The sequence below is a fragment of the Balaenoptera acutorostrata genome, chromosome 2, assembly GCF_949987535.1.
Source record: "Balaenoptera acutorostrata chromosome 2, mBalAcu1.1, whole genome shotgun sequence".
NCBI classification, from domain to species: domain Eukaryota; kingdom Metazoa; phylum Chordata; class Mammalia; order Artiodactyla; family Balaenopteridae; genus Balaenoptera; species Balaenoptera acutorostrata.
Window position 1 is genome coordinate 156,920,046 of NC_080065.1, and position 13,290 is coordinate 156,933,335.

The 13,290-nt window shown below is 48.0% G+C and overlaps 1 protein-coding gene across 4 annotated transcripts in view; it reads left to right on the plus strand.

Annotated features, from left to right (window-relative positions):
• Positions 1-7,807, plus strand: part of RANBP17 (RAN binding protein 17) — a 307,210-nt gene extending 299,403 nt beyond the window's left edge. For 3 of the 4 annotated variants that reach the window (XM_057541105.1, XM_057541106.1, XM_057541107.1), the window contains 3 exons: positions 3,203-3,301; positions 5,202-5,329; positions 7,366-7,807. In XM_057541105.1, the coding sequence (XP_057397088.1) occupies positions 3,203-3,301; positions 5,202-5,329; positions 7,366-7,462 (324 nt within the window). In that variant the 3' untranslated portion in view covers positions 7,463-7,807. Of the gene's footprint in view, positions 1-3,202; positions 3,302-5,201; positions 5,330-7,365 lie in introns of those variants that run through there. The other variant, XR_009007183.1, reaches the window with a different exon arrangement.
• Positions 7,808-13,290: the final 5,483 nt, after the last annotated feature.

Genomic DNA, 13,290 nt, shown 5'->3' on the forward strand with positions numbered 1-13,290 from the left:
TGTTTTATTTAGAAGATTACAAGATTTCAGAACAACAGAAATACTGTCATTCAAAATCCATACTAATACATGTGCCAGACCAAATAGGACTGATTTTTGGACTGTTTTCTATTTTAGGGTTTTTTTGCTTGTTTGTTTGTTTGCTTATTGCAACTCCCAATGAGGGTAGCTGATAGTCAGAATATAATCTCGTTTATCTGTCCATAAGCAAGACATGAAATGGGGTGCTTCCTGGAGCCATGAAATTCCACTGGGCCAGATCAGGCAGGGTAACCATAGTTGGAGTAAAGGAACACTGGTAACGATTTGAGTGCCTGTGGAAGAAGTCAGTCCTCACAGCAGCCCTTCAAAGTAGTTGCCATAATCCTTCACTTTATATGTAAAGAAATAAAGGCTCAGAGAAGTGAAACAACTTGCCCAGCATCCCAGGTTACGTAAGTGTCAGGGCCAGATTTGGCCTTAGTTCTGCCTGTCTCCAAAGTCTGTCCCTGTCAAACCATGTTGGTTTTGCTTCACTGAGAGAAATTTTCTACAAACTCATGCCAAAGCCCTTTGGGAAGGAGGAAGGAGAACAAGGAAGCACCACCTGAGACAGTGTGGTGTCTGGTTTTCCTAAGTGGACTAAGCCTCACGACTCCCCTTCCCAAGTGGTCCATTCCCTGGTTGGGCAGAATAACTGCTTAGGATAATACAGTGGATAATGTGTGTGTTTTTTGGACATAGGCTCTGGAAACTGTAGCCTGGGTTGGGCAAATTTGAAATGGCCATTCCAGCCATGCCTGTAACAGTGCAGGAAGTGAGCAGAGGTTGGGGGAGTGGGGGCCCCGCTCATGCAGCATTCCTTATACTGAACGCTGATGGCGCTTTGTGACTCAGTGCAGGCTGGGGTGGGCCACTGCAGAGTTGCCAAGGGCTCTCTCCTTTCAGTCTTGACTTGTTCGCATCGATAACCACCAGAGATTTCACATTCCCTGCAACAGGATTCTGTACTTAGGCATTTCACCCAGTATTCTTCCATATGGGGGGGCCTTTCTCCAAAGGGGCTTGCCACACTGATTGAACTGTTTCCCCATATCCTCTAGGTGTATTAGAAATAAGAACTCTGGAAATGAGTTGCCACGTCAGTACCCTTTGAGCGGATTTGCTCACTAATTTCCATTTTTCTGGAAGAGTAAAAGAGAAAAAAAAAATCATCCATTTTAGCCAACTTTATTTTTAGAAAAGTATGTTATTCAGACATCCCCTTACTTATTACAGACATAAATACATGCATCCAGACAAATGAATCCACGAGAGGACCGTATAAAGTAATTGACACGTCACTTCAGCATGCTTTTTCAGTTAGTGGAGGACTTTGGTGCCTCTCACTTTAATCTTTTCCATTAAAATATCCATTCTGCCTTCAGATTGTGAAACCCATAATATTTTAGGCTGTCTCCGTGGATCTGTTAGTTTTGCTTGTCAGACTAATTTAATTTGTGGCTCTATGACTTTGGGTGGCTTGTTAAATTGTACATGGAAACATGTGATCTGCAAATGATGTTCAACATGCCAGGCTTAAGACCTAGTTTCTCCCCAGAGACACTGGACATACAGTAAATGTGTACTGGCAGATTTCATTTGCAACCAGCCTAACTGTTAGGATGATGATGATGTGTGAAATGGCAGATGTTTAAGCGCATTACTGTTGCTTTTATATACCTTAAATGTTTATAACACTTTTTGAAGCACTTTTTATATCCACCGTCTCATTTGATTCTCTGAGCTTCCTTGGTACTGGGTTATCATTTCCCTCTTTATAGCTAATGAAACTGAGACACAGAGAGAAAGGTTCAGTGACTTGCCTGAGAACACAGGGTAAATTGGATTGCAAAAATGCCAGAGGACAAAGCCAGATGTCACCAAAGCCTAGTCAGGGCAGTGTGTGTAGTAGACTTTGCCACATAATTGCCATTTTCCCCTCCCCTCCTTTGAGGAAAGGAGCTCTGAAATGGTGAAAACAGGAAGGGCTAGAGGTGGGAGGTAAAGAGTCCAAGAAGCAGAAACTGTAGCATCAGCTCATATGGATGGCCACAGCTTGCTTGCTTCCCTGCTCTTTGCCTGGACTGTTGGAGCAGCCTCATCTCTGGTCTCCCTCCTTGACTGTCACCTGCACAGTACACGTTCCAAATGTCCCCAGAGAGAGCTTTCTTAAGTACAAATCGGAGCATGTCTCTCTTTTGCTGCAAACCCATCATTGGCTCCCACTGCCAGATTCTTCATCGCGGTCTTCCAGCCTACACTGCGGTCTTGTTTCTGGCCCGCCTCTCTTCTGCCACACTGCATTCTTCACCACTGTAGAACCCACTGTGTTCTTTCCCAACCTCCTTTTTTGCTGCTGTCTCTGCTTAGAACACATTTATGGTGAACTCCGTAAACATGACCTTCTGTGTGGAGCCTTCCCTGATTCTCAGGGACCCAGAAGCATCCCTCTTTCCACTGCATGCCCACAGCAACTTAGCCCAGCCTAGTGCCCCTTGTCTCTGTGCGGAGTAGTCTGCCCCAGGGAGTCTTTAGCTCCTCAAGGATGGAGGTTGTGGTAGATGCCTGTGTTCTCTTATCGCCTCCCAGGTGTCTTGCAGAATTGGAACTTAAGAAAATGGATGAGTATGAAATGTAGGAGTGAAGTGAGTAAATGAGTGAATTAGTGTATGAGGAATGAATGAGAAGACTTTAACAGCCTGAGCCAGCAGGAAACGTGACTTCCAGGGTTACCTGGCATGTGCCCCATTTCTCCCTCTTGTCTGAGAGGAGTCATGGAGAGATATTGCCCCTCCATAGCTTGACGTCTTTGGTGAAATGAGAGGCAGAAAGAAAGGTGAGCTGGGCTTTTGCCTGGTGACCTAGTATAGAGGAAAGCACATCAGGGTTGAGAGGCAGGGACTGATCCTCTTGGCTCTGTGGCCTCTGACTTCTGCCCACCCAGAAGTTTCTCACCAGAGGTTTTGGTGGTGGGAACTCTTCCTCAGGGAGCTGAGAGTCTTTGCCAAGAGTTCCTACGGCAGCATCATAGGCTTCCAGAGTCAAAGCTGTTTTTTTGTCCAGGAAGCACCTTCATGTCTGGTGGCAAGATGTGGGGATAGAAGGTGAGCACATAGAAGGCCTAGGATTGGGGGGAACTCTGAGCCAGGGCATCAGTGTCTCATGTGACTCTGTCTTCTAGATGATGTCTGTCCTCATGAATACCATTGTCTTTGAAGACTGTCGGAACCAGTGGTCAGTATCCAGGCCTCTTCTGGGGCTCATCCTGCTCAACGCGAAGGTGAGTGCAGTTGCAGGAAGGTCCACAGGAGGCGACCACTGGGAAGAGGGAGCAGCTGTACACCAGGCCAAGCTGTGACAAAGACAGGGAAGCCAACCGAGCTCGAGCTGGGACCTTGAGCACCCAGGACAAGGCCGTATTCCCCCAGAAGGCCCTTCCCCAGAGGCCTCAGATCTCCTTCAGTTAAGTAGAGGCCTCACACTAGCTTTTCTGGCACCTGGAGCGCTGCACTGGACGGGAGGTTTGCTCAGCAGTGCTTCCAGCTCCCCCTCACTCCCTTCCCTGTTCCAGGAGATTGTGGGCAACAACCCCTTTTGCCCCTTCCTAGGCCTCCTTTCCTTTGTGGGATCCCCACTGCCCTCAGTGGTAGCAGTAGCCCCTCAGGGCCAAACACAGAGGCAGCACCCTTCATCCGGAGCACGAGTCTCCAGTCCTTAAGTGCACGCACCACTCTGGGCTGCCTCCCAAGTTCTCCAGCTTCCCCTTGAACCCACCCCTGTCTCCCCAGCAGTCAGTAGGAACAGTGCATTACTGCTCGGGAGAATGAATTGTCTATACAATAAGAGAGTACTAGGGAAAAAGACAGTGAGATTAGAGGCAGCCGCATACATTAAAATTCAAACTGAAATCCCAGCCTTGGAAGGAAACTAATAGAAGAAGAAAATATATCAAAAAGAGAAGAGCTGTCTCATCATTCACCTGTGCTGAAGTATCCAATTTTAGCCACATTCAGTAGCACTGTCATTCATCTTCCCTCAGTGTTATTGTGATTTAAATCCAAGCTGTATAAAAGAGAGCAGTTCTTTTAAAATGATTGAGAGGGAATAAGGGCAAATTCAGTGTTTAGAAAAAGCTTATGACATCACAATATTATACTTTACTGATGGAGGCAATATTTCATGGTTTGGGATGAAAAACTAATAATTTTCTATTTGGTGTGAGTCACTGCATCATTATAAAAGGGAAAAATAAGTAGTTTTGTGCATTCCCAGTCTTGTTCGGGAAGACATTGTGGTTTAAGTGTAATGCCTCTGATATATAGTATTTAAGTATTAGTCTGACTACATATTAATTATGTTTGTTTTTGATGTGAGCTGTTTTAATGTATGATGGAAATTAAATATCATGCTGTTTGGGCTTGGAAGGATAAACACATGACTGGCAGAATGTTGTCTTTGTGCTGAAATTAGGCTGTTTCCAATGATTAGGAGCTGCTTTTAGCGTAAGAGTTTGTGTGTGTAAAAGCCCACAGACATCAGCAGAGAAGAAAGGGCTGTGCAGTTCCTTGTGACCAGGTGTGACAGGTGTTTTTCTTAGTGCCAGAAAGCTCTCCCAGAGCTAAGCAAGTCCCTGTAGTACCCCACCTCAGCAGAACAGACCCATCCTAACTCAGGAGGACACGGACTTGGAACAGAGCCTGGGGTCGTTTGAGGGGTAGTTCACTGAAGCCACCGAAGACGAAGAGGCCTTAGGAGGGACCCTGGACTTGGTCGCCCAAAGTGCTCCTTGGGCATTTTTAGTTCATTTCTTCCCCTCAGCCTAAGAGGTCCTTCCTCTTTCAGCCTTTCTGTGACTATTGTTGATGAGACTCAGGAAGACCTTTATGTGCTTGGTCCCCCACAGAGGAGGCGAGGACTCCCATCAGCCTAAACTGTTCCGTGACAATAAAGCAACTATAGGAAGAGGTTTTTATGAGAAGGGATAATACAGTTTATACTCAGGAATGTCTCTGTTGCTTTGGTTTTCTCTAAAGGCTTAAAGTTCAGAGGGGACCTGGACCAAAGCCCCTTTGAGAGTTAGGAGCCCTGAGCACTTTGGAGGTGGTCTATTCCTCCCCTACAGCTCTCCTCAGGCCCCAGTTTGGAGCCAGAGTTCTGACACTTGTTCTGTCTCCCAACAGTATTTCAGTGAACTGAGGGCAAGTCTGATAAACAGCCAACCTCTCCCCAAGCAGGAGGTCCTTGCCCAGTGCTTCAGGAACCTAATGGAAGGAGTGGAACAGAACTTGTCTGTCAAGAACAGAGACAGGTAAGCAGCGCCCCATAGTTTAGCATCTCTGGGGTAGGTGGACGTTCCGGGATTGTGCTTAACACATCTCACATACTGATGTGGCTTTTCTATTACACCTTGTAATCCTAGACTCAATTTAGTTCCATCCAGTAAATATGACTGGGTAGTTGCTTTCTTCCAAGCATCCCACTAGGTACTGTAGAGCAGCGGTCCCCAACCTTTTTGGCACCAGGGACCAGTTTTGTGGAAGACAGTTTTTCCAGGGGGCGGGGCGGGGTGGGGTGTTCAGGCGGTAACGTGAGCAATGGGGATAATGGGGATGAGCGATGGGGATCAGCAGATGAAGCTTCAGTCGCCCGCAGCCCAGGGGTTGGGGACCCCTGCTCTAGAGGATGCAGAGATGAATAAAATGCAGCCTTTGCCCTTAAGCAGTTTATAATCCAACAGGAGGGAGAGAAAAAAAATAACTAATTGAAAAGGTTAAAAGAAGGAAAGTTTAGATCTGCTATGAAGGACAAAGAAAGGCCTCCTGGCATTTGAACAGGCGTAGGCTTTGAGGTCAGACAGACTCCAATTTAAATTTTATCCCTGCCCTTTATAGGCTGTGTGGCAGTGAGTAAGGCAGTCAAGTTCTCTGATCCTCAGTTTTCTCACCAGTAAAACAGAGATGATGATAATTGATTGTGACCTTTAAATGACAGAATATAGTAAACATGGTACCCAGGACATATGATGCACAGTAAGTAGTTCCTTCCTCTGTCTGACCTTTAAAAGTGGTTGGTTTTGCAAGAACAGAGACAGGTAAGTTGCCAGTGAGATCTTGATGAGGAACCCAAACTTATCACCTATGCCTGAATTCATTCATTCATTCATTCATTTAGTTCATAAAATTTTATTAAGAATCTGCTATGTGCCAGGCACTGGGGATACCACTGAGGAACTAATTGTTCCAGGTTTTTGCCCTCACGGAGCTTCTAGTGGAAGAGACAGGCATCATGAATGATGGAGAGAGAAAATGTTTTCAGGAAAAAAAAAAAAAAAAATACTTGCCTCATCCGTTTATAAAAGTGGTAGCATTCAAACACTGCGCCATTTGAAATGCATATTATTAATCATCCCAATAGCCACAAGCCAAAACCTGGGCTTTGGTAATACAAGGCCAAGTCGGATGGGCTCTGTGGACATGTTCCCTTGACTGCTTGTTCCGAGCCAAGATCCTCTATCAGGCAAAAAGGGGCAGCCTCCAGGGCTAGCAGGAGAAGAGACTTCGTGAAGGAAGAGGGGACCCTTCCCTACATGCTTCGGGGGGAAATTGCTTCACCTGAGGCTTGGGAATTTGAGTACCGCCTCCTGAGCCGCTCTGTGAAATGGTGTCAGAGACAAGCTCTCGTTTAGTGAGAGTACTAGCTAGCAAGGACTGGGTGTTTTCCATGTGCCAGGCAGGATGTTGAGCATTTACATGCATCGTCTCACCTGACTCAGTAAATTCTCACTTCCCACAATCCCATAAGCTAGCTACTCATGTGGGGGCACCAAGACAAGAGATCACCCAGCTTAGAAGTGATGGAGCCAGGATTTGAACCCAGGTAGTCTTACCCAGTGCCCCCTCTTTTTGAAGCACTTAGTTTGGTTTCCTTATCTGCAAATGAGGATACTGACACCTACTTTGGAGAAGACTTGTGATGATTAAATGAATTTATATGTAAACTCAACCAGTGCCAGGCACATAAGCTTTTGTTCTTTTCTTTATATTCCTTACCATCTATAATGTAATTTGACTTTTAAAAATATTTTTTAAATAGTATAACCACAGAATGCACCCCTCGAAATGGTCAGTGCTTCATGGTTCAAATACATATTTGCTGGTAACCCTTGTTTTCCGGGAGGGGAAGGAGGAGGGCCTGCTGCTGGCAGAGCAGTAGTGGTCGGTGAAATGGGAGGAAGGAGCTCAGCCAGGACCTAGGGCCGTCTCCAGGGTCCTGAACTCCGCCACCAGAGCTTCACCCAGCCTCAGCCTTGCCACTGCCCTCAGCCCTTTCTTACTCTTTCCACAGGTTCACCCAGAACCTCTCCGTCTTCAGAAGAGATGTGGCAGAGGCCCTGCGCAGTGATGGCAGCACCGAACCGTGCAGTCTGGACATGATGAGCTGACCCGACTTCTGACCATGTGCCGAGCAACTTTTATCAAGAGACTTGTGGGTCTGGATCCCAGGACAGTGATGTTGGCTAGCCCAGGGGAATCTATTTTTCAAAACAACCAAACAACAACAACAAAAGCCCTACCTTTTTATAAGCCTGGCCTAATTATAAGAATTTATAATAGCGTACAAACAATGTAAATTCAATCTTTGCACTGAAAAAGCAAAAGATGTGTTTTCAGTCTTTCTATAAAATATCATTTATCTTTGTTCTTACAATGCTCTGAAAGGGTGTAGAGACAATATTTAACCAAAGAATATAATAAACCAGGTTTACACCTAAGTGTGTACTAGTTAATGGTTCTGCAGTCAAGGTTGTGAATTTGTGAGAGATGCAGCCTTCAACATAGATCCCGGATTGAGACAAATATACCATTTGAAGCTGTTAAATTAGTAGTTTGTTATGAGTCTGGAAAAAGCAGCACTGGGGACTCTGAGCTGTGGGCATTTAGAACGAGCCTGGGAGCTCTCCAGAGCATGCCACAGGACTGCACACAGCCCTCTCCGCCTCAGCAGCGTCTGATAAAGTTGAGAGACAGTAACACAATTAAATGACTTACAAACAACGTTTGCTCTTCACTGGCATAAATCTGAAGTGGTTTAGTCTAGAAGAATTAAGCTGTGCAATTACTGCCTGCAGAGATATTTCTTCAGAAGGAGTAGGTAGCCCCAGCAAGTAGCTCTGGGTGCTACCAGCACCCAGGCCTGCCTCCATTTAATTTTTAAGAGAAGCTGAGGGTGTCCAGTCAAAATACAGATTCAAAGCAGCTCTGCCTTCTTGGGCCACCCAGAACAGTGCTAGGTGCTAAAGTATAGATTTTCAGAGGATGAGGATCAGCTGGTGTTCATCCTTCCACAAAAACTCTTACTACTGTGGGGACTGCAGCTCACCCCAAACCCAGGACAAGGAGGAAGCCTTTACAGTTTGTGAGGGGCTGGAACTAAGCTATTAATTTGAGATTGCCACTGTCAGATGGCTTTGGTGTCTCGCTGCTCCGTCTTCATGGTTCAGGCTTGTAGTAAATATTGTTCCCTTTATTTCTGATAAGACATGAAAGGTTGGCCTTACTGTTGGAGAAGAAGTAAATCTACAAGCTCCTGTTATAATCTCGTTTCTCAGACTAGTATTTCTTGAAAACTTTCTTGATAGCTGAGTTTTACAACAGGCTTGTCACAGAAAAGCAAAGTCACCCAAGTTTATCTCAAAATGTTTGTCTTCCATGTGTGAACCCAGGAAATCAGGGAAAAGTGTGTTCTAGGTAGGGTTACTTCTGGTATCTAATGGAGAAGGAAGCCTCAACCTTACACTATGTTTCATTAGCAGTGGGATAAATAATTTTCCACAAGAAGGCAAATTCTGAACTTCATAAAACCTCAACTGTTTAGAGAAGTCTGACTTGAGAAGTTTCTCTTTCTCATGGGCTTATTACTGTGCACTACTCATCCCCCAAAAATCCTTCATAGAAGACCTATCCCCTTCCGACACTGTTTTTTGGTTTGTTTGTTTTTTGTTTTTGTTTTTGTTTTTTGAAAAAGGTCCAAGACCTGGGAGTTCCCTGGTGGCCTAGTGGTTAGGATTCCGGGCTTTCACTGCCATGGCCCAGCTTCAACCCCTGGTCGGGGAACTAAGATCCTGCAAGCCGCGTGGCGTGGCCAAAATAAATAAATAAATAAATAATAAAAAGGTCCAAGACCTAAAAGCACCGTATTATTTGCATTTAAATGCTCACAAGAAAATCACCATGTATACTTGCTTTTCTTGACCACATCGCCAAAGGTCGCCTGGTGGTTTCTCCCCAGCCAGGAAAGGCTCTGTCCTGGCCTTGGAGAGCTGCTGGGGGGGAGGACTTGTCAGGCCTGCCCCAGCCCCACTTCAGCAGGGCCTGCTCATGGCGCCGGGTGTGCAGAGCACACGGAGAGGCGGCGCGCGCAGCGGGGAACAGACTCAGCAGAGCGGCGGAACGTCTGCGTGCCCCCCCCATCTGACCCCTCACCTAGTCCTCACAACAGCCCTGTGAAGGTGGACAGCACTCCTCCCACTTTTCAGGCGAGGAAGCTGAGGCTCAAAGGTGGTACACAGCTTACACTGGTCACACAGGCAGGATTTGACCCCAGGTCTGTGTCACCTCAAAGGAATTCCCGGCCTCTCCAAGACCTGTATTTGAGAATGGTGAGTTGAAACCAGTTAATGTTTACATCCAGTACCATGTGTTTTTCAGAACTCTGTTGCTGTGTAACAAATGACCCCGACATGCAGTGGCTTAGAGCAACACTGCTTATCTCACAGTTCCGGTGAGTGCTCTGCCTCAGGGTCTCCCAGGCTGCAGCCGGCGTTGTGGGCCAGGGCCCTGATCATCACCAGGCTTTCCGGGAAAGGACCTGCTTCCAGCCCCCTCGCGGCTCTTGGCAGGAGTCGGCTCCTCGCGGGTTGGTGGACCGAGCCTCAGCTCCTCGCCAAGTGGCCTGTCCACAGGGCGGCTCACAACTTGGCATCTCGCTTCACCAGAGCAAGAGAGAGAGAAGCACAGCAGTCTGGAAGTCACAGCCTCTCATAACCTAATCGCAGAGGGGCCACGCATCATTTTCCCTGTATTCTCTTCATTGGAAGTAAATCACTGGACCAGCCCACACCCAAGGGGAGGGGTTATACAAAGGCAGGAGGCAGGGGTCTTCGGGAGCAATGTTCAAAGCCACCTGCCACGACTCTTACCTGGCCTTTGCTGGAGAGGTTGAGTTTGGCTACAGGTTTCTCCCCTGAGACCTGGAAAGGAATCCTGATTCTCCTTGGAGAGCTAAGTTCCATTCTGTGCCCTTTCTGAGGGAGGAGGAGGGAGTGGGGAAGCTGGGGTGTTTGCAGAACACATCAGACTGCACACTCACCCCCCGACCCAGTGGGTCCTGGTTTGGAACTGCGCCCCACCCGCTTAGGCCAGCCTTGCCAGAGTCAGCCTTGGTGAGGGATTGCGGGGGCTCCAGGGGAAAGCTGGAGTCCCCCGTGGGAGTTCTCTGCAGGGCCATCCTATCCCAAAGGTAAAGCAAGCACTCAAGGGCACACCCAATCTTGCGGAGCCTGCACAAAAGAGAGCTAGTTGGGTCTGTTACAGCAGCGCTCCCCAACCTTTTTGGCACCAGGGACCGGTTTCGTGGAAGACAGTTTTTCCACCGTGGGGGTTGCGGGGCGGCGTGGGGGGATGTTTCAGGCGGTAATGCGAGCGAGGGGGGGCGGCAGAGGAAGTTTCGCTCGCTCCCCCGCCGCTCACCTCCTGCTCTGCGGCCCGGTTCCTAACAGGCTGTGGGCCCGACCGGTATTGGTCCACGGCCTGGGGGGTGGGGACCCCTGTGTTACATGCTCCAGTCAGATCGCAGGTGTATGTGACTTACACTCAGCAACAGGAAAAAAATAAATGATCCTGGCAGTTCCTCAGGGTCTACCACCTACCCAGCATCTGGCCCAGAGTGAGCAGGAGAGGAATGATCGGGCCGCTGCCGGTGCACCTCGCCCTCCTGATGAGCTCCTGGCAGGCGAACGGGCCTCATCCACCAGTGTGGGGCTCTAGGTCAAGCCAACAGCTTCAGCTGATAGTCAAGCAAGAAACAGTTTGAAGGTATTATGACCGCAGGACTTTTGCCTTCGCCACTGACTTAAGAACCGGACTCCTGAGAGCTGTATCCTGCTTGTGTTCTAGATGTTTCTGTGTTTTCTGTGCTTTCCAATCAGGCTTCTCTAGAACAGGGGATGAGGGTGCTGCACCGTGTGATGATCAGAGCAGCCAGAAAAGCCCTGTTGGCCCCTGGCCTCCCTTCCACTGGCCCTGCCAACCTAGAAGTGCCTTTGGGTTATGGTATTGGAAGCCCCTGTCGACACACGCAACTGACCTGGCATTGGCTGTGAGCTGAGCTCAGTGACTGAGTTAACTACCAACAGAGCTGAGCGTGAGAGCAAAGAACAGGGTAGGTTTGGTGAGAGAAACTGGGGAAAGTGGAAGAGCTGGCATACGGGAGCCTTGTCTAGACGGAGGCCAGTCCAGCAGTGTAGGCGAGGCAGCATTTGAGAGAACCCAGCACCTTATGGTGAGGAGGGAAAGAGCGCCTGAAGATCAGGGCGGGGCAGAGTAGAGAGGGAGACAGTGAAAGTCCCAAGATGAACACTAAACAACTAGAACCACTATCATTTAATGAGCACCCACGAAGCACTGCAAATCATGATCTCATTTAAATGTAATGCTTACCAATAAGAAAGTCAAGTAAGTATTGATATTATCCTAATTTTAGAGATGAAAAAACAGAGTAAAAGACTGACCCGAGCCACACAGCTAAAAAGTGGACGAGCCAGGATTCAAAGTCAGGTCATCCTGACTACAAAACTCATGTTTCTTTTCCACTGACATCCCTTAAGCTAGGTACTTCACCACAGGGCTTTGGAGACAGTTGGGTGGGGAGGTGCATTTGGACCCACTGGGACCCCCAGATGGGGCTGGTCACTCCCCAAGAAAGGGCAGTCCCACAGGGCCCCTTGTGTGCTGTGTCTGTGGCTTCTGCCACTGATTCGTCCTCCTCCCTGAACTTTATAAAATCATTCTTGAGACTTTTTAATGTTTTATTGAGGTGTAAGTTTACAATGACAGCAAACCTTTCAAACTACAGCAAGAGTAACCTGCCTCCTTGGCATATTAAAAAATAATGTTAGTGTGGGTTTTTACATCCCATAGGTTGGATTGCTGATAAGAGTGCTTCCTTGACAAGATTCTTTTTGAGGTTTACAGAAAGCATAATAAAATATGTAAGTTACATTTCCACAAACAAAAGCTATAACATAAGTTATTTATAAGCGTGAGATACAAACAGTATCACGATAAATAAACCATAAGGGTACCTGCAACATCCATCCTAATGTAATTTGCCCAACAAAAGTGTTGAAACAAAGTCAAATTTAGTAGAGAAATCTGTCAGGAAGAAAGGAAAGTTGTAAAACACAAAATGGGGAAAATGGCTGATGGGGTGGGAGCAAACAAGGGCACGAGATCGGGTGTGAAGGCACCTCAGAAGGCCACGGCCTGTGCCTGCCCTCGGTGCCTGCCCTCGCCCCCTGAGCCTGTGTGCTCCCAGCAAGCCCTGCTACCCGCAGGCGCATGTGTCACCAGCCCGCAGGAGGGAAGGAATCTCCCCTTCCCTCCCCCTTCCTGTCTTACACCCTCTCTCCTAACCCTCAGCCCTTTGGCAGCTCCCTCAGGCTGCTGCCAGCCTCCCTGCCAGGCTGGGCCATCCTCAAGGCCAGGGCCTGGGTCTGACTCAGCACAAGGATCCTGGAGATCATTCATTCACTCATTCATTCACCTACCACAGATAAAGCAGTGAATGAGGCAGTCTCTGCCTTCAGAGAGCTGGTGAGCAGGGGAAATAAGATGGGTTCCAAAGGCAACGAGGCAATGATGAAAATAAACAGGGATAGACAGTGGCTGGGGGAGAGGAGGGCTGCTTTAGAGGATGCGCAGAGAGGCAAGAGGTGGCCTGGGCCTTAAAAGGTGGAAAGGCACCAGCCGTGGGCGGAGCTGGGGGAGACGAATGCTGAACTGAGTACACGCGAATTACTGGACACACTTCTGACCCCTTCTTCCTTATCCCTCGTCTGACCTTGCTGTGTGCTATTCAGTTTAATACCGCAAACTCTTAATGACCATCCAGTGGGCCCTGGGCCAGCCCCAGGACATGAACTTGAACGCCACCAACACCGTTCTGCCCTGGAGGCACTCCCGGAACAGTGGGGGAGACAGAAGTGAGCCC